The 23,087-nt window shown below is 41.6% G+C and overlaps 3 protein-coding genes across 25 annotated transcripts in view; all 3 read left to right on the top strand.

Moving 5' to 3' along the window:
- LOC117768880 (protocadherin gamma-A11-like) overlaps nucleotides 1-23,087 on the top strand; it is a 253,231-nt gene that overhangs the window by 63,363 nt on the left and 166,781 nt on the right. Inside the window, exon 2 of one of the 23 annotated variants that reach the window (XM_034597364.1) lies at nucleotides 4,669-4,735. The exons of 18 other annotated variants lie outside the window; for them this stretch is intronic. In XM_034597364.1, coding sequence (XP_034453255.1) covers nucleotides 4,669-4,704 — 36 coding nt within the window. In that variant the 3' untranslated portion in view covers nucleotides 4,705-4,735. Of the gene's footprint in view, nucleotides 1-2,183; nucleotides 4,736-15,211; nucleotides 17,697-23,087 lie in introns of those variants that run through there. 4 more of the 23 variants (XM_034597336.1, XM_034597355.1, XM_034597343.1 and 1 more) reach the window with 4 other exon arrangements.
- Nucleotides 6,262-10,267, top strand: LOC117769768 (protocadherin beta-15-like). Its single transcript, XM_034598894.1, has 3 exons — nucleotides 6,262-8,940; nucleotides 10,147-10,150; nucleotides 10,260-10,267. Exons 1-3 carry the CDS (start codon nucleotides 6,556-6,558, stop codon nucleotides 10,265-10,267), a joined length of 2,397 nt encoding a protein of 798 aa, XP_034454785.1. The 5' UTR covers nucleotides 6,262-6,555.
- On the top strand, nucleotides 19,801-22,318 carry LOC117768907 (protocadherin gamma-A12-like). The gene has a single exon (XM_034597392.1). The coding sequence runs from the start codon at nucleotides 19,913-19,915 to the stop codon at nucleotides 22,301-22,303; it is 2,391 nt and encodes a 796-aa protein (XP_034453283.1). The 5' UTR covers nucleotides 19,801-19,912; the 3' UTR covers nucleotides 22,304-22,318.

Genomic DNA, 23,087 nt, shown 5'->3' with positions numbered 1-23,087 from the left:
TCTTTCAAGAGTTCAGAGAAGATGTTTCCATTGTGTTATTCAGATATTCAAAGTTTTGGTCATTCAAAGTACTTTTTTCCTGATCTTTTTCGAAAAATCTGTTTCACTTGATCTCAATGTATCTCTGTCCTTGGTGCTGAACATCACCTTTGCACTTGAGATGTTTTAGACCCAACCCCCATGTTTCTTTTCTTTCTTTTGTTCAAACATTTTAGATCACTGGTCCATTTGCCAACTTGTCTTACCGACGAGACTAAACAAAAGTAACTTTAGTGAGTCAGTAACTTTATGACATTGATATGACAAACAATGCTCCGTCGGCTGACCACATTCTGATTCTGACAAAATGTTCCATTATGCTGATGCATTTGGAGATTATAATTCCCCCCCCCAACCTAGGGACACATTAAATATCTCTAAATTCATCTTCAGTGTTCTGCAGAAGACATTCTCATTTTGCTTTGGCTATTTTAGATTGTACCATGGTTTTACTGCATTGGTAGTTTAATGTCTGAGGGGTCATTTGGAATTAACAAAGGTACATTCCGAGTGTAGATTCCTTTTTTAAATTTATTCTCATATGACAATTTTTTAAAAATATTTTCATTGTTTTTTGTGCTTGGAGCTGGTTTATGTTGCATTTTGGGTGATTTAGAGATCTGCTACCCTTGTGGATCACGCTTTCTTCCTTTTCCCGTTCGTTGATTCCTTTCTTGGACATCTCAGTGACACTGCTTTTTTCAATTAGTGTTTAGTTGCTTAAAGGTTTTCTTATGAATACAGCCTCCTTTAGATAAACAGTGATTAGACATAGATGAAGTATTGGAGCAGTGTGAACAGTCGGAACATGGAACCTGTGAATTTGTCCTTGGCTTGATTATGGTCTCCCTTTCTTAAGTTGGTCCTCCATATCTACAAATATAGACATTCATTTGTGAAAAATACAGTGTCCAGCCTTAAATTAATATGCAGTGCTAAAGTTTTTAATTGCATTCATCTGTTCTCGTCTTTGTTTCTTTGTTAGATGCTATAGATTGTTTGCAGGTGCATATAGTACAATTACAAATACTTTAAAGGTTTAAGCAAATTAATGGTTATCAGCTGCAATATGTCACAATCAAATGTTGGTTGAGCAACTTGCCACAATAGTAGTTTTAACTGGAAGTGCGATTGTGTTGTATCTGGTGAATTTCTAAGGTTGGAACTTCACAACTTACATTTATCCATATTCCTCACCCTTACCACAACTGTTTACAGCTGTTTATCTATCAGTTTGTTTTAATATTTGCTAAATTTCACAACTGAATAATAACTTGCATAGAGCACACTCAATATTTAACAATGTATATGTCTTTCCTTATAATGTTTTTATTTCTCAATACTGGATATTCAAACACAGATGCAAAAAATCTGATCTCTCGAGACTTGCCATCACTCTTGCTGGAGTGTGATTACTCCAAATCAATTTGTCTTTGATTGCAGTGCATTACTTTAAGTTTCAAACTGTTGATGGTATAAGCGTACAGCAGTTACATTTATATCTACAACAGTCAACACATCATCCTGAAGGTTCATCTTGGTTAAAGTGCAGTAACATATTCCAACATGTTCAACATCTGCAAAATTAGGAAGTTGAAGATGTTTAGTCATATGATTTGAGCAAAATGATAAATATACCAAGTTCCCTCAGTTTTACTTGATCTAATCTTCACCAGGAATTTGAAGAAAGTGAATGTTTAGGAAGCAATCTCCACCATTTTATCAAGGAGGGATTTTTGTACACTAGTTATCCTGCACTTTTAATATAAAACCAAATAGATGTCCCAGTGTGTCTTCAGATATATTATAGGTTGTTCAGTTTTTCATATCGTGAATCTACAAATTAGACTCTTCTTGAGACACGATTACAGCTTTTTCATGCTTAATTTGCTTTTTATGCATCAAGGGCCAGTTAGAATATACATTTTATTGTTTTGATTTAAAAAGGATGTCTGGGAAAGGGTCGTTTTTTTTTTTAAAGCACAGAAAACGTTTTGTTATACTTGAAAAATGCTCATGGTGTCAGTGTGCACCAGAAAACAAGTAGTGATTCTCCACCCTTCAGTGTCATCGAATTTGAAGCCTCATTCTGCTTTTGTGCCGCAATTCACAAGCACAGCTGCGTGTATGACTGGATTGTGACGTCTTTTTGGTTTATTACGATAAATCACAGATTCGTCGTTGATATATTTTTACCAACTTGGGAATTGTTTTAAGGAATATTTGCTTTTCCTCGCAATAACAATGGAATGCTGTAGATTCTCGCTGCACGGCCTGGCTTTCATTTTTCTTGCCGTCCTCCCCGTCAATGGAGACGTGAGCTACTCTGTTCCGGAAGAGATGAAACGTGGAGCTGTAATCGGGAATATTGCAAAGGATCTGGGGCTTGATTTGGGCAGACTGTCCGCTCGCAAAGCCCGGATTGATACCGAGGACAACGGTGTTAAGTACTGCAGTGTAGATCTGAAGACCGGAGACTTGGTCGTACAGGAAAGGATCGACAGAGAAGGGCTTTGTGCGAAAAAGGCATCGTGTGTTCTGAAACAGGAACTTGTGCTTGAAAATCCATTAGAGCTGCATCGTATTAGTATCCGTGTCCAGGATATTAACGATAATTCACCGCAGTTTAAGGAAGATTCACTGAAGATTGAAATTCACGAATTGGAAGACAAGGGTGCACGTTTTCAACTGGACGAAGCGCACGATGGAGACATCGGAGAAAATGCTGTTCAGGGCTACTCACTACAGCAGAATGATCACTTTAAATTAAACGTCAAGTCAAAGGGCAGTGGGAGAAAATATGGTGAATTAGTCTTAGAAAAAGAATTAGACAGAGAGGACAAAAAAGAGATTGTGCTGTTGCTTACTGCGTTTGACGGTGGTTCTCCTCAGAGATCAGGTACTGTAGTAATACACGTCACTGTACTTGATGCTAATGATAATCTACCAGTGTTTAGTCAGGCCGTTTATAAAGCCACTTTACCTGAAAACTCTCCTCTGGATACACTAGTTATAACTGTGACTGCAACTGATGCAGACGAGGGAGTGAACGGTGAAGTCAGTTACGGATTCGACCATGTTTCAGATGAAAACCAAGTTTTCTTACTAAACTCTAAAACTGGAGACGTTACAGTGGCTGGACATATTGATTATGAAAGAGAGTCGTCATATGAAATGCAGATCAGCGCCAAAGATGGTCTGGGATTGGCGTCATATGCAACGTTAATTATTGAAGTTACTGATATAAATGACAACGCCCCAGTTATATCCCTGAAATCACTGACTAGCCCCATACCTGAGAACGTGTCCCCTGGTACAGAGGTGGGCATCGTTAACGTGCAGGACAGAGACTCTGAGAATAACAGACAGGTTCGATGCTCCATTCAACAAAATGTCCCTTTTAAGTTAGTTCCTTCGATTAAAAACTATTATTCTCTGGTGACCACAGGACAACTGGACCGTGAACTAGTGTCAGATTACAACATTACAATCACTGCCACTGACGAGGGCTCTCCACCTCTGTCCTCCTCTAAAACTGTTCAGTTATCTGTAGCTGACATCAACGACAACCCACCTGTGTTTGAGGAACAGTCCTACAGCGCATATGTGACTGAAAATAACAAACCTGGCTCCACTTTATGTTCCGTTACTGCTCGAGACCCCGACTGGAGACAAAACGGTACAGTGGTTTATTCTCTGTTACCTGGTGAGGTGAACGGTGCCCGGGTGTCCTCCTATCTATCAGTTAACGGAGACACGGGGGTGATCCACGCTGTGAGGTCGTTTGATTATGAACAGTTCAGGAGCTTTAAAGTCCACGTGATGGCCAGAGACAACGGTTCTCCTCCGCTCAGCAGCAACGTGACCGTCAGCGTCTTCATATCGGATGTGAACGACAACTCTCCTCAGATACTGTACCCCGCCCCGGAGGGCAACTCCTTCATGACCGAGCTGGTCCCCAAAGCTGCACACGGAGGCTCTCTGGTGTCCAAAGTGATCGCGGTGGACGCGGACTCCGGACAAAACGCCTGGCTGTCCTATCATATAGTCAAATCCACTGATCCGGGACTTTTCACTATTGGTGTCCACAGCGGAGAGATCAGGACACAGCGGGACATTTCTGAATCTGACAGCATGAAACAGAACCTTATTGTGGCGGTGAAAGATAACGGACAGCCCTCTCTGTCTGCCACCTGTTCCATGTATTTACTTATTTCTGATAACTTGGCTGAGGTGCCAGAGCTGAAGGACATTTCTTATGATGAGAAGAATTCGAAGCTGACATCTTACCTGATCATTGCGCTGGTCTCTGTCTCCACCTTTTTCCTGACCTTCATCATCATCATCCTGGGTGTGAGGTTTTGTCGCAGGAGAAAGCCCAGACTGTTGTTTGACGGAGCTGTCGCCATCCCCAGTGCTTATCTCCCTCCTAATTACGCAGATGTTGACGGCACAGGAACTTTACGCAGCACTTACAATTATGACGCCTACCTGACAACAGGTTCCAGAACCAGTGACTTTAAGTTTGTGACATCTTACAATGACAACACTCTGCCTGCTGACCAGACTCTGAGGAAATGTCCTTCTGACTTTGCTGATGCCTTTGGAGACTGTGATTCTTCTCCTGAGGTAAGACCGGGTGTCATATTCCGCTCAACACATTAATTTGCATCTTAACAATTCAATAAAACCCCCAGAGAAATGTGTACATGCCTGTCGTGCCTTTTTAAATGGCAAATACACAATGTACAACGCGTGTGGTATGAAGATTCTTTTTATAGATTCAATCAATTTTAGAATAATTCAACCTTTTCTCTAAAGTAATAATTTGTTCCTATACACTCATCCTGAACTTCTTGTAGCATACTTCTCTTCTTCTCCACTCTTGTATGCAGGTATTTCAATTTTTTTGGTCATTCAAGAGACTTTTTTGTCTTTTTCCCCAAAGCTGTATCACTTGACCTCAAACCATCAGTGTGTCTCTGTCCTCATCAGTGTGTCTCTGTCCTTGGTGCTGAACCTCACTTTTGCACTCGAGATGTATTTTCAGAAGCAACCCATGTCTTTTACTTTCTACCACCATTCCAACCTTTCAGATTAGTTTCACTGACTAACTTGTTTTTCCAATGAGGCTCTGAATAGAAGTCCATCAGATTTAGTTGATGCTTTCAGAAATTTTGGAGAGTTGAATCACATTGACACCAACCTGACAACAGGTGACAGACGCAGTAACTTTGTGACAAACGCTTTTTGCTGAACAAACTCTGAGGAAATATCCTTGTAACTTTCCTGATGCATTTAGAGAAGGTGATGGTTCTCATAGGAACACACTCAATATCACTAAAGTCATCTTCAGTGTTCTGCAAATGTCATCATTCAGTTTTTGCTATCATTATTTTACCTGCTATAATTGTATTGCGTTGGTCGTTTTGTATGTCTGCAGGTGATTAAGAATTCACTTGGACACATTGAGTTGAGTTTCCTTTATCTATTTAGTCTCACATCAAAAAGTTATCATGATATGTTCTTTGATTCTTTATGCTTGGAGCCCGTTTATGTTGCTTTTTTTGTGTTTAAAGATACGTTACCCGTGTGGTTCATGCAATTTTCCTTTTCCCTTTGTTGATTCTGTTGAAGATCTTACGGATTCTGCTTTTTCCACATTAGTGCTTATTGTCTTTGAGGATTATGCATGAATACATATAGTACTATTGTGGATCAACGGTCATTAGATGTTTAATATTGAAGCAGTGTGATTCATTTGAATATGAAGTGTGAGTTGGTCCTGGTTTGTTAGTTTTCTCTCTTTCCTGTCCTTCTGTAGAAGTTTGAACATTGTAAAACATACACTGTGTTATTCTTGATAAATGGATTGCATTGATTTTATTTTAAAACTGTTTAACGAATATTTGAAAGCACACAACAGTTCAGATTACATCTATAACAGTCAACAGACTGACCTGGAGGTTCAGCCTCAAAGGTTAATGTGCAGTACTAAATTTCACAAAGCCTTGAGTATTTTCTCATTGGAGTTGTGCAGGTTTAGATGAAATGAATAACGGTTCCCCTTTTGTCGTCAGACAAATAATAGGTTCTTCGCTTTTTCAAATTATAGTTTTTAAACTTGGAGTGTCCCAGAGGAACGGTTATGGCAACTTTCTGTTAATTCGGCTTTTTCCTTAGTAAACATGCACCAATTAGAACAGTCATTTATGGTTTTTATCAAAATCCAGTCACGGAAGAGTTGAATATTTTAAAATACAGATATGTTATACCTAAATTATGCTCATGGTGTCAGTGTGCACCAGTCAACCAGTAGTGATTCTCCACCCTTCAGTGTCATCGAATTTAAAGCCTCATTCTGCTTTTGTGCCGCAATTCACAAGCACAGCTGCGTGTTTGACTGGATTGTGACGTCTTTTTGGTTTATTTCGAGAAATCACAGATGCGTCGTTGATATATATTAACCTACTTGGGAATTGTTTTAAGGAATATTTGCTTTTCCTCGCAATAACAATGGGATGCTTTAGATTCTCGCTGCACGGCCTGGCTTTCATTTTTCTTGCCGCCCTCCCCGTCAATGGAGACGTGAGCTACTCTGTTCCGGAAGAGATGAAACGTGGAGCTGTAATCGGGAATATTGCAAAGGATCTGGGGCTTGATTTGGGCAGACTGTCCGCTCGCAAAGCCCGGATTGATACCGAGGACAACGGTGTTAAGTACTGCAGTGTAAATCTGAAGACCGGAGACTTGGTCGTACAAGAAAGGATCGACAGAGAAGGGCTCTGTGCGAAAAAGGCATCGTGTGTTCTGAAACAGGAACTTGTGCTGGAAAATCCATTAGAGCTGCATCGTATTAGTATCCGTGTCCAGGATATTAACGACAATTCACCGCAGTTTAAAGAAGAGACTCTAAAATTTGAAATTCGTGAAATGGCAATAAAGGGCTCGCGTTTTCAGCTGGATGAAGCGCACGATGGAGACATCGGAGAAAATGCTGTTCAGGGCTACTCACTACAGCAGAATGATCACTTCAAATTGAATGTTAAGTCAAAGGGCACTGGGAGAAAATATGGTGAATTAGTCTTAGACAAAGAATTAGACAGAGAGGACAAAAAAGAGATTGTGCTGTTGCTTACTGCGTTTGACGGTGGTTCTCCTCAGAGATCAGGTACTGTAGTACTTCACGTCACTGTACTTGATGCTAATGATAATCTACCAGTGTTTAGTCAGGCCGTTTATAAAGCCAGTCTGCCTGAAAACTCTCCTGCGGATACATTGGTGATAACTGTGACTGCAAATGATGCAGACGAGGGAGTGAACGGTGAAGTCAGTTACGGATTCGACCATGTTTCAGATGAAAACCAAGTTTTCTTACTAAACCCTAAAACTGGAGATGTAACAGTGGCTGGAGCTATTGATTATGAAAGAGAGTCGTCATATGAAATGCAGATCAGCGCCAAAGATGGTCTGGGATTGGCGTCATATACAACGTTAATTATTGAAGTTACTGATATAAATGATAACGCCCCAGTTATATCCCTGAAATCACTGACTAACCCCATACCAGAGAACGTGTCACCTGGTACAGAGGTGGGCATCATTAACGTGCAGGACAGAGACTCTGAGAATAACAGACAGGTTCGCTGCTCCATTCAACAAAATGTCCCTTTTAAGTTAGTTCCTTCTATTAAAAACTATTATTCTCTGGTGACCACAGGACAACTGGACCGTGAACTAGTGTCAGATTATAACATTACAATCACTGCCACTGACGAGGGCTCTCCACCTCTGTCCTCCTCTAAAACTGTTCAGTTATCTGTAGCTGACATTAACGACAACCCACCTGTGTTTGAGGAACAGTCCTACAGCGCATATGTGACTGAAAATAACAAACCTGGCTCCACGTTATGTTCCGTTACTTCCCGAGACCCCGACTGGAGACAAAACGGTACAGTGATTTATTCTCTGTTACCTGGTGAGGTGAACGGTGCCTCGGTGTCCTCCTATCTATCAGTTAACGGAGACACGGGGGTGATCCACGCTGTGAGGTCGTTTGATTATGAACAGTTCAGGAGCTTTAAAGTCCACGTGATGGCCAGAGACAACGGTTCTCCTCCGCTCAGCAGCAACGTGACCGTCAGCGTCTTCATATCGGATGTGAACGACAACTCTCCTCAGATACTGTACCCCGCACCGCAGGGCAACTCCTTCATGACCGAGCTGGTCCCCAAAGCTGCACACGGAGGCTCTCTGGTGTCCAAAGTGATCGCGGTGGACGCGGACTCCGGACAGAACGCCTGGCTGTCCTATCATATAGTCAAATCCACTGATCCGGGACTTTTCACTATTGGTGTCCACAGCGGAGAGATCAGGACACAGCGGGACATTTCTGAATCTGACAGCATGAAACAGAACCTTGTTGTGGCGGTGAAAGATAACGGACAGCCCTCTCTGTCTGCCACCTGCTCCATGTATTTACTTATTTCTGATAACTTGGCTGAGGTGCCAGAGCTGAAGGACATTTCTTATGATGAGAAGAATTCAAAACTGACCTCTTACCTGATCATCGCGCTGGTCTCTGTCTCCACCTTTTTCCTGACCTTCATCATCATCATCCTGGGTGTGAGGTTTTGTCACAGGAGAAAGCCCAGACTGTTGTTTGACGGAGCTGTCGCCATCCCCAGTGCTTATCTCCCTCCTAATTACGCAGATGTTGATGGCACAGGAACTTTACGCAGCACTTACAATTATGACACCTACCTGACAACAGGTTCTCGAACCAGTGACTTTAAGTTCGTGACATCTTACAATGACAACACACTGCCTGCTGACCAGACTCTGAGGAAAAGTCCTTCTGACTTTGCTGATGCGTTTGGAGACAGTGATTCTTCTCCTGAGGTAGGAAGAGATGTGAGATATCCTATGACAGTTTTGTATTCGCCACTAAAATCGTAAAATTGTGATTTTTCACAATGTGGTTATGTTTCGTTGTGTAGATTCACTTTCTTTCAAACGTAACTACAGCCTTCAGTTTGAATTCAGTATATCACTGGTTTCTAAATCTGAGCACGGTGATGCATTGTGGAGCATCACTAAAGTAATGTTTTTTTTGTACTGTTGGCACTTTTCAAGTGTTCTTCCATTAGTGTGCAGGTAATGCCAATATCCTGGTCCTTTAAGAGATTGTTGGTCTCTTTTAGTATATTTTTTCATCCCCAAAACTGGTCTTTCTCTTTATACATAACAGGTGTGTCTGCCGGTTTCTTTTTGTTTTGCTGAGCTGGAGTTTCAGTTCTTTGTCTCTGTCCTTGGTTGCTGAGCTTTACTCTTCTTCTTGTTGCGTATTTGTGGAAGTAGTTTACCCGTCTTTTCCTTTTTTCATTGCTCAAAAGTTTTCCATTACAGTTTCACTTAGAAAAATGTGTTCCTGATCAGATTGTAATGGAGATGTCCAGGAGTCTTTCCTGATGATGTTGATTTTTAACGAACTTCAACACATGTATAAAATGACAGTAGCTTATAAATAGAAATGTGTATAGTGTTTTGTACTTTCTTTCTTTTTTACTTACTTTTTAAATTCTTTCTTTCATTCTTAATGAATTATCCTTTGCAGTTAAGTTTTCACTAAGTCTCATGCTAACTTTTCATTTGGATCTAAGAGCTGACCAATCAAAACTAGCTCATCATAAAATGAATATTACACAAAAGTTGTCATGGAAAGAATGTTTTTAAAATATTGGTAATGTTAGACAGAGTCAGGGTTTACTCTTAGGTGTGTATTTGGGATCATATCTTACGGACAACTTTGAGGTTGTAATTGATATATTTCATTTCAGTATGAGAGCCACTGAAAATATAACACTGTTGTACTTTACCTTTACAAACCTGGGGATCCTCGGGCTTATTATGAATGCTTTTTTCTTTTTTTTTTTAAATGACTGCAATATTTGAGGACTTGTTGTGTTGGGTGGCCTTGCACCTTGAAGGAGGCTAAACTGGTTATCCATCTATTTTAAGGGCCTTAACGTTGTGCTTCTATAGAATTTGATGTTTGCTGGTTTGGTAAAGAGGTGTAAGTCATTTGGTGTCTCTTTCTTTACGCAGTGGGGTACACTGAGCTGTAGTGGTTTGTTTACACGCTTTAATTAAAGGAGGATAAGTCAAACATCCTTCTCACCTGCAGTCTCTCTTTCCTTATCTCTCTGTTTCTTTCTCAGGCGCCTAATACATTTCAGTTAGGTCTTGTTTCATGGAGAATTACTTTCCAGGAAATTGTTTGATTAGTAAAGACTTCTCTCTGTTTCCATCTCTCTCATGGTTTACAATGATGGATCGCGACAATGTGCTTCATTTATGTCTTCCTCCTGTACATCTATCAAAGTTTTATTATGTCAGAGACAGTTTACAATGTCTGGATGACCAAATATTTTGGAGACTGGGCTTTTCAATATCAACAATATTGGCTTTTTACATTCCTTTCTAAAATAGCTTTAATGTGCCAAATTGATTTGTACGTCTCATTTACAATTACATGAATTACCATTTATTCATACCCACAGTTTATTTTGTCTTAAAATAATAAATTGAATTGTACATTCATTTATTTAATCTGTCTTTAACTTTAAGCTACCATTATTACAACAAATAGTGTTATTGTTGTTTCTATTCGTAATATTATACGTGTGTGCAGTGTGTCATTGCTTCATACCCACTCATGGTGTCGCTCTTCACTAATCTACATGAAACGTGTCCACCCTCTGTTGTACAGACCAATAAAGGGGCATATTTTTGGTTGCTTCTGGTCTCAGGAAGCATCGACAGTAGCCCGACGGTGAGCTGCTTTGGATTTTATTCTATCTGTTATATTCAACCATTGTTGGAGTCTAAATCAGACAGTCGTGGTTTTCTGTAACAAACGCATTGTCAGGATGGGGCCCAGGATGAGCTGCTTTGTGTTGCTCCTGCTCTGGCAAGCCGCGAACGGGGACGTGAGCTACTCGCTGCAAGAGGAACTGAAGCGCGGATCGCATATTGGGAATATAGCGAAGGATCTCAACCTGGACATGAACAAACTGTCTTCTAGAAATGCCCGTGTTGACGCCGCAGGAAATCGCAAACGATATTGTGACATCAATCTCGCTACTGGGGACTTGATTGTTTCCGACAGGATCGACCGAGAGGAGCTTTGTGGAGAAAAGCTGTCGTGTGTGATAAAACGCGATCTCGTTCTGGAGAATCCTCTGGAGCTGCATCCATTCAGTCTACACGTTCAGGATATTAATGATAACTCACCGCAGTTTAATGAAGAAATTATCAATATTGAAATTCAAGAGTCGGCAGTCAGGGGAGCTCGCTTTGTGATAGAGGAGGCGCATGATGCGGACGTAGGGCAAAATTCTGTTCAACAATACAGCTTGAAGAAGAATGATAATTTCATTTTGGCTGCTAGTGGAAACACACTCGAGCTTGTTCTTGATAAAGAGCTTGATCGTGAAAAACAAGGGGACATGAATCTGCTCCTTACAGCTCTAGATGGTGGCTCTCCTCAGAGATCAGGTACCGTAGTCATACACGTCACTGTGCTGGATGCTAATGATAACGCCCCAGTGTTTAGCCAGGCCCTTTATAAAGCCAGTCTGCCTGAAAACTCTCCTTTAAATGCTGTGGTGGTCACAGTGAGGGCAACTGATGCAGATGAGGGAGTGAATGGAGATGTGACTTATGACTTTGGACACGTTACTGAAGATGTGAAGAAAGTTTTTAGTATTGATCGCAAAAATGGCAAAATAACAGTAAATGGTGCAATTGACTATGAAACTGTTACATCATATGATCTGCGCATTAAAGCAAAGGATGGTTTAGGATTATCCTCTTACACAAAAGTAAACATTGATGTCACCGATGTGAATGACAACGTCCCTGTAATCTATATGAAATCTCTGATAAATGCAGTACCTGAGAACGTGTCACCTGGTACTGAGGTGGGCATCATTAACGTGCAGGATGCAGATTCAGATAGTAACCAAAAGGTTCGCTGCTCCATTCAGCAAAATGTCCCTTTTAAGTTAGTTCCTTCTATTAAAAACTATTATTCTCTGGTGACCACAGGACAACTGGACCGTGAACTAGTGTCAGATTACAACATTACAATCACTGCCACTGACGAGGGCTCTCCACCTCTGTCCTCCTCTAAAACTGTTCAGTTATCTGTAGCTGACATCAACGACAACCCACCTGTGTTTGAGGAACAGTCCTACAGCGCATATGTGACTGAAAATAACAAACCTGGCTCCACTTTATGTTCCGTCACTGCTCGAGACCCCGACTGGAGACAAAACGGCACAGTGGTTTATTCTCTGTTACCTGGCGAGGTGAACGGTGCCCCGGTATCCTCCTATCTATCAGTTAACGGAGACACGGGGGTGATCCACGCTGTGAGGTCGTTTGATTATGAACAGTTCAGGAGCTTTAAAGTCCACGTGATGGCCAGAGACAACGGTTCTCCTCCTCTCAGCAGCAACGTGACGGTCAGCGTCTTCATATCGGATGTGAACGACAACTCTCCTCAGATACTGTACCCCGCCCCGGAGGGCAACTCCTTCATGACCGAGCTGGTCCCCAAAGCTGCACACGGAGGCTCTCTGGTGTCCAAAGTGATCGCGGTGGACGCGGACTCCGGACAGAACGCCTGGCTGTCCTATCATATAGTCAAATCCACTGATCCGGGACTTTTCACTATTGGTGTCCACAGCGGAGAGATCAGGACACAGCGGGACATTTCTGAATCTGACAGCATGAAACAGAACCTTATTGTGGCGGTGAAAGATAACGGACAGCCCTCTCTGTCTGCCACCTGTTCCATGTATTTACTTATTTCTGATAACTTGGCTGAGGTGCCAGAGCTGAAGGACATTTCTTATGATGAGAAAAATTCAAAACTGACCTCTTACCTGATCATAGCTCTGGTCTCTGTCTCCACCTTTTTCCTGACCTTCATCATCATCATCCTGGGTGTGAGGTTTTGTCGCAGGAGAAAGCCCAGACTGTTGTTTGACGGAGCTGTCGCCATTCCCAGCGCTTATCTCCCTCCTAATTACGCAGATGTTGACGGCACAGGAACTTTACGCAGCACTTACAATTATGACGCCTACCTGACAACAGGTTCCAGAACCAGTGACTTTAATTTCGTTACATCTTACAATGACAACACACTGCCTGCTGACCAGACTCTGAGGAAAAGTCCTTCTGACTTTGCTGATGCGTTTGGAGACTGTGATTCTTCTCCTGAGGTAGGAAGAGATGTGAGATATCCTATGACAATTTTGTATCCGCCACTGAAATGGTAATTTTGACTCAAGTGTTTCATTTTTGTGCAAAATTGCGATTTTCACAATGTGATGACTACAGCATTCAGTTTTAATTCAGTATATCACTGGTTTCTAAATCTGAGCACGGTGATGCATTGTGGAGCATCACTAAAGTATTGTTGGCACTTTTCAAGAGTTCTTCCGTTAGTGTGCAGGTAATGCCAATATCCTGGTCCTTGAAGAGATTGTTGGTCTCTTTTAGTATATTTTTTCATCCCCAAAACTGGTCTTTCTCTTTATACATAACAGGTGTGTCTGCCGGTTTATTTTTGTTTCGCTGAGCTGGAGTTTCAGTTCTTTGTCTCTGTCCTTGGTTGCTGAGCTTTACTCTTCTTCTTGTTGCGTATTTGTGGGAGTAGTTTACCCGTCTTTTCCTTTTTTCATTGCTCTAAAGTTTTCCATTCTAGTTTCACTTAGAAAAATGTGTTCCTGATCAGATTGTAATGGAGATGTCCAGGAGTCTTTCCTGATGATGTTGATTTTTAACGAACTTCAACACATGTATAAAATCACAGTAGCTTATAAATAGAAATGTGTACATTGTTTTGTTCTTTCTTTCTTTTTTACTTACTTTTTAAATTCTTTCTTTCATTCTTAATGAATTATCCTTTGCAGTTAAGTTTTCACTAAGTCTCATGCTAACTTTTCATTTGGATCTAAGAGCTGACCAATCAAAACTACCTCATCATAAAATGAATATTACACAAAAGTTGTCATGGAAAGAATGTTTTTAAAATATTGGTAATGTTAGACAGAGTCAGGGTTTACTCTTAGGTGTGTATTTGGGATCATATCTTACGGACAACTTTCAGGTTGTAATTGATATATTTCATTTCAGTATGAGATCCACCGAAAATATAAGACTGTTGTACTTTACCTTTACAAACCTGGGGAACCTCGGGCTTATTATGAATGCTTTGTTTTTATTATTAATGACTGCAATTTTTGAGGACTTGTTGTGTTGGATGGTCTTGCACCTTGAAGGGGGCTAAACTGGTTATCCATCTATTATAAGGGCTTTAATGTTGTGGTTTGATGGATTTTGATGTTTGCTGGTTTGGTAAAGAGGTGTAAGTCATTTGGTGTCTCTTTCTTTACGCAGTGGGGTACACTGAGCTGTAGTGGTTTGTTTACACGCTTTAATTAAAGGAGGATAAGTCAAACATCCTTCTCACCTGCAGTCTCTCTTTCCTTATCTCTCTGTTTCTTTCTCAGGAGCCTAATACATTTCATTTAGGTCTTGTTTCATGGAGATTTACTTTCCAGGAAAATAGTTTGATTAGTAAAGACTTCTCTCTGTTTCCATCTCTTTCATGGTTTACTATGATGGATCGCAACAATGTGCTTGATTTATGTCGTCCTCCTGTACGTCTATCAAAGTTTTATTATGTCAGAGACAGTTTACAATGTCTGGATGACCAAATATTTTGGAGACTGGGCTTTTCATTATCAACAATATTGGCTTTTAACATTCCTTTCTAAAATAGCTTTAATGTGCCAAATTAATTTGTACGTCTCATTTACAATTATATGAATTACCATTAATTTATTCCCATAGTTTATTCGTCTTAAAATAATAAATTGAATTGAACATGAATTGATTTAATCTGTCTTTAACTTTAAGCTACCATTATTACAACAAATAGTGTTATTGTTGTTACTATTCGTATTATTATAAGTGTGTGCAGTGTGTCATTGCTTCATACCCACTCATGGTGTCGCTCTTCACTAATCTACATGAAACGTGTCCACCCTCTGTTGTACAGACCAATAAAGGGGCATATTTTTGGTTGCTTCTGGTCTCAGGAAGCATCGACAGTAGCCCAACGGTGAACTGCTGTGGATTTTATTCTATCTGTTATATTCAACCATTGTTGGAGTCTAAATCAGACAGTCGTGGTTTTCTGTAACAAACGCATTGTCAGGATGGGGCCCAGGATGAGCTGCTTTGTGTTGCTCCTGCTCTGGCAAGCCGCGAACGGGGACGTGAGCTACTCGCTGCAAGAGGAACTGAAGCGCGGATCGCATATTGGGAATATAGCGAAGGATCTCAACCTGGACATGAACAAACTGTCTTCTAGAAATGCCCGTGTTGACGCCGCAGGAAATCGCAAACGATATTGTGACATCAATCTCGCTACTGGGGACTTGATTGTTTCCGACAGGATCGACCGAGAGGAGCTTTGTGGAGAAAAGCTGTCGTGTGTGATAAAACGCGATCTCGTTCTGGAGAATCCTCTGGAGCTGCATCCATTCAGTCTACACGTTCAGGATATTAATGATAACTCACCGCAGTTTAATGAAGAAATTATCAATATTGAAATTCATGAGTCGGCTGACAAGGGAGCTCGTTTTTTGATAGAAGAGGCGCATGATGCGGACGTAGGACAGAATTCAGTTCAACAATACAGCTTGAAGAAGAATGATAATTTCATTTTGGCTGCTAGTGGAAACACACTCGAGCTTGTTCTTGATAAAGAGCTTGATCGTGAAAAACAAGGGGACATGAATCTGCTCCTTACAGCTCTAGATGGTGGCTCTCCTCAGAGATCAGGTACCGTAGTCATACACGTCACTGTGCTGGATGCTAATGATAACGCCCCAGTGTTTAGCCAGGCCCTTTATAAAGCCAGTCTGCCTGAAAACTCTCCTTTAGATACTGTGGTGGTCACAGTGAGGGCGACTGATGCAGATGAGGGAGTGAATGGAGATGTGACTTATGACTTTGGACACGTTACTGAAGATGTGAAGAAAGTTTTTAGTATTGATCGCAAAAATGGCAAAATAACAGTAAATGGTGCAATTGACTATGAAACTGTTACATCATATGATCTGCGCATTAAAGCAAAGGATGGTTTAGGATTATCCTCTTACACAAAAGTAAACATTGATGTCACCGATGTGAATGACAACGTCCCTGTAATCTATATGAAATCTCTGATAAATGCAGTACCTGAGAACGTGTCACCTGGTACTGAGGTGGGCATCATTAACGTGCAGGATGCAGATTCCGATAGTAACCAAAAGGTTCGCTGCTCCATTCAGCAAAATGTCCCTTTTAAGTTAGTTCCTTCTATTAAAAACTATTATTCTCTGGTGACCACAGGACAACTGGACCGTGAACTAGTGTCAGATTACAACATTACAATCACTGCCACTGACGAGGGCTCTCCACCTCTGTCCTCCTCTAAAACTGTTCAGTTATCTGTAGCTGACATCAACGACAACCCACCTGTGTTTGAGGAACAGTCCTACAGCGCATATGTGACTGAAAATAACAAACCTGGCTCCACTTTATGTTCCGTCACTGCTCGAGACCCCGACTGGAGACAAAACGGCACAGTGGTTTATTCTCTGTTACCTGGTGAGGTGAACGGTGCCTCGGTGTCCTCCTATCTATCAGTTAACGGAGACACGGGGGTGATCCACGCTGTGAGGTCGTTTGATTATGAACAGTTCAGGAGCTTTAAAGTCCACGTGATGGCCAGAGACAACGGTTCTCCTCCGCTCAGCAGCAACGTGACCGTCAGCGTCTTCATATCGGATGTGAATGACAACTCTCCCCAGATACTGTACCCCGCCCCGGAGGGCAACTCCTTCATGACCGAGCTGGTCCCCAAAGCTGCACACGGAGGCTCTCTGGTGTCCAAAGTGATCGCGGTGGACGCGGACTCCGGACAGAACGCTTGGCTGTCCTATCATATAGTCAAATCCACTGATCCGGGACTTTTCACTATTGGTGTCCACAGCGGAGAGATCAGGACACAGCGGGACATTTCTGAATCTGACAGCATGAAACAGAACCTTATTGTGGCGGTGAAAGATAACGGACAGCCCTCTCTGTCTGCCACCTGTTCCATGTATTTACTTATTTCTGATAACTTGGCTGAGGTGCCAGAGCTGAAAGACATTTCTTATGACGAGAAGAATTCAAAACTGACCTCTTACCTGATCATCGCGCTGGTCTCTGTCTCCACCTTTTTCCTGACCTTCATCATCATCATCCTGGGTGTGAGGTTTTGTCGCAGGAGAAAGCCCAGAATGTTGTTTGACGGAGCTGTCGCCATCCCCAGTGCTTATCTCCCTCCTAATTATGCAGATGTTGATGCTACAGGAACTTTACGCAGCACTTACAATTATGACGCCTACCTGACAACAGGTTCTCGAACCAGTGACTTTAAGTTCGTGACATCTTACAATGACAACACACTGCCTGCAGACCAGACTCTGAGGAAAAGTCCTTCTGACTTTGCTGATGCCTTTGGGGACTTAAATGGTTCTCCCGAGGTAGGAACATGATTCATATCGTGTGTCCCTGATGTGTAAAACGTTTTCAGTGTTGACTCTCTCTCTCTCTCACTCACTCACTCATTCACTCAAGCTGATTGATGCTGCTCTCTTCCTCTGTCCTTGGTGCTGAAACACATATTTCTTGATGCATTGTTTAGGCCTTGAACTCTCTCACTTTTTGTTTTTTTGACAGAACCTTAGCTCATTTTCCTGGATGGGGAAATATTTCATATTAAATTTGCTATGAAAAGGTATTTCACTAGTGTTTTGAAGACCCAAAATATATTTGCTGACTATACTTAATTGCCCTGTAATTGATGTAATTTTAAGTATATCATTCAGAAATAACTGATAGATAGCAAATATCCACTATAACATTATTTTGTTCAACAATTTAAGTAAGTTCGAAACGGGACATTCAAAGATGATATTTGACTGTTGAATTTTCAAATCATCACTTACATATTTGTAACATTAACCTCTGTACCACTGATCAGCTGCATGGACCATAGAGGATGTGACTGAGATTCAGTGATGACCTCTGACAGATTATGCACATGCAATTTACATTCCATAAGTTTTCTCTCATTGATCGTCATTTTTGATTGCTAGTTTGTGATCACTGAGTCTAACATGACCTGCCTCTGCTTTCTGTTTCTGACAGTCAAAATATATTCTGCAAACTATAATCTTAGTTGTAGGACAGATGATTATAATGTACTCTAGGTTTTTAGAGTTTATAATAAGTTTCTTTATGTTGTGTTATAATTTAGTTTAAAGTGATGGCTGTTTGAAAAGCAGTGTTGGTGTGAGACTGGTCAGATGGGACAGTTTGTCTTAGCAAGAACTGACATATAGGAGACTCTTTTTTCTGGGCAGAGCTGGGTTAGACTGGTGTTTGAATGGTGATCATTTGGGTGGGGTCTGGAATCAGCCTGCTGAAAGATGTGAGTGCTCACTTTTTATGTAAATCATCAGAGGGGAATCTACCTATTTTTGCTCAAAATATGTTGGTTTCTGTTTTTCTTAGGTGTCCTGCATGTAGAACTTCTATTGGTTGTTAATAGCTATGATGACTGAGTGCAGATCCTATAATTAAGAACCATCTCTCTCTCTCTCTCTCTCTCTCTCTCTCTCTCTCTCTCTCTCTCTCTCTCCCTCTCTCCCTCTCTGTGCCTGCAACATAAATTCATGTACATTTTTACCCTGGTCTTACGCTTAAGCCCTTGAAAGTATGTTTTATTGATATACCGACTGACTGAAAACCTATATATAGACATGATGAATGACATAACTTGTATATGTAGTGTTTTATATTTGAATCCAGTCTCTTATTAATCAGCGTTTTGTTCCTGGTGGTTTGGTTTGTATTAGTGAATGGTGTGACCACAGTTAGTGCAAAATAAAGATTATACAAATTTGGAAAGAAAAAACAAAGTTTGTCAGTCTGGACTTTGGTGTCTGTCACATGGATAGGTCTGCAGTGACTGTGCTTGTTCAACATCTCGCTGTGAATGTGTGACTTTTGTTCATCGTCATGTGAATCGTGTGTATTTTATCCAGTGTGTTTTGACTGTGAAGAGCCAGACTTGGTCTTAAGCTGAGACCAATAACACATTTTCTTCTCAGGCTGTGATCTTGCTGAATATGAGTCACCTTGCTCATTAAAACACACTCAGGGTTTCAAACAGGTGATCTTAGGTCCTCCTGAAAGAATGAGGGATTTGCCCTTTTAGGTAACTCAGATATTTAGTTGTTTCTGGTGTGCAGTGATTTTCGTAACAGCTGTTTTTCCTGAGTTCATTTTCATGGAATTGACTGGGTGTCTGCCTGTTACAATTATTTATATTGATTACCTGCATGCAGCTATGTTTTGGTTGACAGTGTAAAGGAATGAAGTCATGACTGAACATAAACTGGATCCTAACCGGAACAAAACATTACACATATATAGTGAGAACTTTAAAACAGTATTTACCAGCAAGCTAAACTCATATTAAGGCGTTGCTTTTGTTTCTGTCAGTGTTTTTTTTTTCACTCTAACTCACGGTGGCGCTGTACACCAGGCTTAAGAGAATTGCATTCCTCTAGCCATTGGTGTGGACACGCATTCTTGTGCTCTCCATACGCACAGTCACCCGCAGTTGTTCGTGTTAGGAGGTTGGGCTGTCTTTGTTCGCTTCAATCTTCAACTCAGTAATTTATGGTTTATAATGGATTCGAAGATGATCTTGTTTCAGCCGCGCTTCGTCTATTTCCTCCTTCTTTTTTCGCACCTCGCATACGGAGACATGAGCTATTCTTTCCCTGAGGAGATGAAGCGAGGATCGGTTATTGGGAATATAGCGAAGGACCTCGGGCTGCAAACGGGTGCGCTGTCTATCAGAAGAGCCCGCATTGACACCGACGGGACTGACGAACGTTATTGTGACATCAACCTGAACAACGGAGACCTGGTTGTTGCCGACAGGATTGACCGAGAGGGGCTTTGTGGCGGAAAGGCTTCGTGCATCCTAAAACACGAGCTTGTGCTGGAGAATCCACTCGAGCTCCATCGGATTAGTCTCCACATTCAGGATATTAATGATAACTCACCGCAGTTTAACGAAGAAATTATCAATATAGAAATTCATGAGTCGGCTGACAAGGGAGCTCGTTTTTTGATAGAGGAGGCGCACGATGCGGATGTAGGACAGAATTCAGTTCAACAATACAGCTTGAAGAAGAATGATAATTTCATTTTGGCTGCTAGTGGAAACACACTCGAGCTTGTTCTTGATAAGGAGCTTGATCGTGAAAAACAAGGGGACATGAATCTGCTCCTTACAGCTCTAGATGGTGGCTCTCCTCAGAGATCAGGTACCGTAGTTATACACGTCACTGTGCTGGATGCTAATGATAACGCCCCAGTGTTTAGCCAGGCCGTTTATAAAGCCAGTCTGCCTGAAAACTCTCCTTTGGATACTGTGGTGGTCACAGTGAGCGCGACTGATGCAGATGAGGGAGTGAATGGAGATGTGACTTATGACTTTGGACACGTTACTGAAGATGTGAAGAAAATATTTAGTATTGACCGTAAATTGGGTGATATTAGAGTAATCGGTGCTGTTGACTATGAAAGTAGTTCTTCATTTGAAATACGCGTTAAAGCGAAAGATGGGTTTGGTCTTTCATCTTATGCTAAGGTAATAATATCTGTCACTGATGTGAATGATAACGCCCCTGTTGTTAATTTGAAATCACTGACCAACCCCATACCAGAAGACACCCCACATGGTACAGAGGTGGGCATCATTAACGTGCAGGACAGAGACTCTGATAATAACAGACAGGTTCGCTGCTCGATTCAGCAAAATGTTCCTTTTAAGTTAGTTCCTTCGATTAAAAACTATTATTCTCTGGTGACCACAGGACAACTGGACCGTGAACTAGTGTCAGATTACAACATTACAATCACTGCCACTGACGAGGGCTCTCCACCTCTGTCCTCCTCTAAAACTGTTCAGTTATCTGTAGCTGACATCAACGACAACCCACCTGTGTTTGAGGAACAGTCCTACAGCGCATATGTAACTGAAAATAACAAACCTGGCTCCACTTTATGTTCCGTTACTGCTCGAGACCCCGACTGGAGACAAAACGGCACAGTGGTATATTCTCTGTTACCTGGTGAGGTGAACGGTGCCTTGGTGTCCTCCTATCTATCAGTTAACGGAGACACGGGGGTGATCCACGCTGTGAGGTCGTTTGATTATGAACAGTTCAGGAGCTTTAAAGTCCACGTGATGGCCAGAGACAACGGTTCTCCTCCGCTCAGCAGCAACGTGACCGTCAGCGTCTTCATATCGGATGTGAACGACAACTCTCCTCAGATACTGTACCCCGCCCCGCAGGGCAACTCCTTCATGACCGAGCTGGTCCCCAAAGCTGCACACGGAGGCTCTCTGGTGTCCAAAGTGATCGCGGTGGACTCGGACTCCGGACAGAACGCCTGGCTGTCCTATCACATAGTCAAATCCACTGATCCGGGACTTTTCACTATTGGTGTCCACAGCGGAGAGATCAGGACACAGCGGGACATTTCTGAATCTGACAGCATGAAACAGAACCTTATTGTGGCGGTGAAAGATAACGGACAGCCCTCTCTGTCTGCCACCTGCTCCATGTATTTACTTATTTCTGACAACTTGGCTGAGGTGCCAGAGCTGAAGGACATATCTTATGATGAGAAGAATTCAAAACTGACCTCTTACCTGATCATAGCGCTGGTCTCTGTCTCCACCTTTTTCCTGACCTTCATCATCATCATCCTGGGTGTGAGGTTTTGTCGCAGGAGAAAGCCCAGGCTGTTGTTTGACGGAGCTGTCGCCATCCCCAGCGCTTATCTCCCTCCTAATTACGCAGATGTTGACGGCACAGGAACTTTACGCAGCACTTACAATTATGACGCCTACCTGACAACAGGTTCTCGAACCAGTGACTTTAAGTTCGTGACATCTTACAATGACAACACACTGCCTGCTGACCAGACTCTGAGGAAAAGTCCTTCTGACTTCGCTGATCCGTTTGAAGACTTAAATTGTTCTCCTGAGGTAGGAACATGATTCATATCATGTGTCCGTGATGTGTTAAACATAAAACGTTTTCAGTATTCTCTCTCTCTCTCTCTCTCTCTCTCTCTCTCTCTCTCTCTCTCTCTCTCTCTCTCTCTCTCTCTCTCTCTCTCTCTCTCACTCACTCACTCACTCACAATCTGACTGTTGCTGCTCTCTTCCTCTGTCCTTGGTGCTGAAACACTGATTTCCTGATGCATTGTTTAAGCCTCTTGAAGCATCGCTCCTTTACTTTTTTGACAGAGCCTAAGCTCATTTTCCTGGATGGTGAAATATGCAACATTAAATTTGCTGTGGAAATGTTTTTTACTTGTGTTTTTCAGCATTATATATTTGCTGACTTTTTACTTAATTGTCGTGTTTTTTATGTAATTTTTAGTCAATCATTAAGAAATAATTCTCATCAGTATTTTGACCTTTGAAATAACAGATAGGTATTGAAACCAAATATCCACTATAACATTATTTTGTTCAACAATTCAATTAAGTTGCAACAGGACAATAATAGATATTTGACCGTTTGATTTTCAAATCATCACTTAAATATAACAGTTTTTTCCAGTTTATAATAGGTTTGTTTATGTTGTGTTATAGTTTGGTTTACAGTGATTGCTGTTTGGAAAGCCGTGTTGGTCTGACACTGGTCAGAGGGGACAGTTGGTCTCAGCAAGAACTAACATATCGGAGTCTTTTTTTCTGTGCACAACTTGGTTAGACTGGCGTTTGAATGGTGATGTTTGGGGACTAAATTCAGGGTGATGAAAGATGTGTATGC

The sequence above is a fragment of the Hippoglossus hippoglossus genome, chromosome 10 (genome assembly GCF_009819705.1).
Source record: "Hippoglossus hippoglossus isolate fHipHip1 chromosome 10, fHipHip1.pri, whole genome shotgun sequence".
NCBI lineage: Eukaryota > Metazoa > Chordata > Actinopteri > Pleuronectiformes > Pleuronectidae > Hippoglossus > Hippoglossus hippoglossus.
This window is presented reverse-complemented; position numbering and strand designations above follow the sequence as displayed.

What these genes read in the sequence shown, in the direction of transcription:
- LOC117769768 (XM_034598894.1), top strand. Translation starts at nt 6,556, where the DNA reads ATGGGATGCTTTAGATTCTCGCTGCACGGCCTGGCTTTCATTTTTCTT.
- LOC117768907 (XM_034597392.1), top strand. Translation starts at nt 19,913, where the DNA reads ATGGATTCGAAGATGATCTTGTTTCAGCCGCGCTTCGTCTATTTCCTC.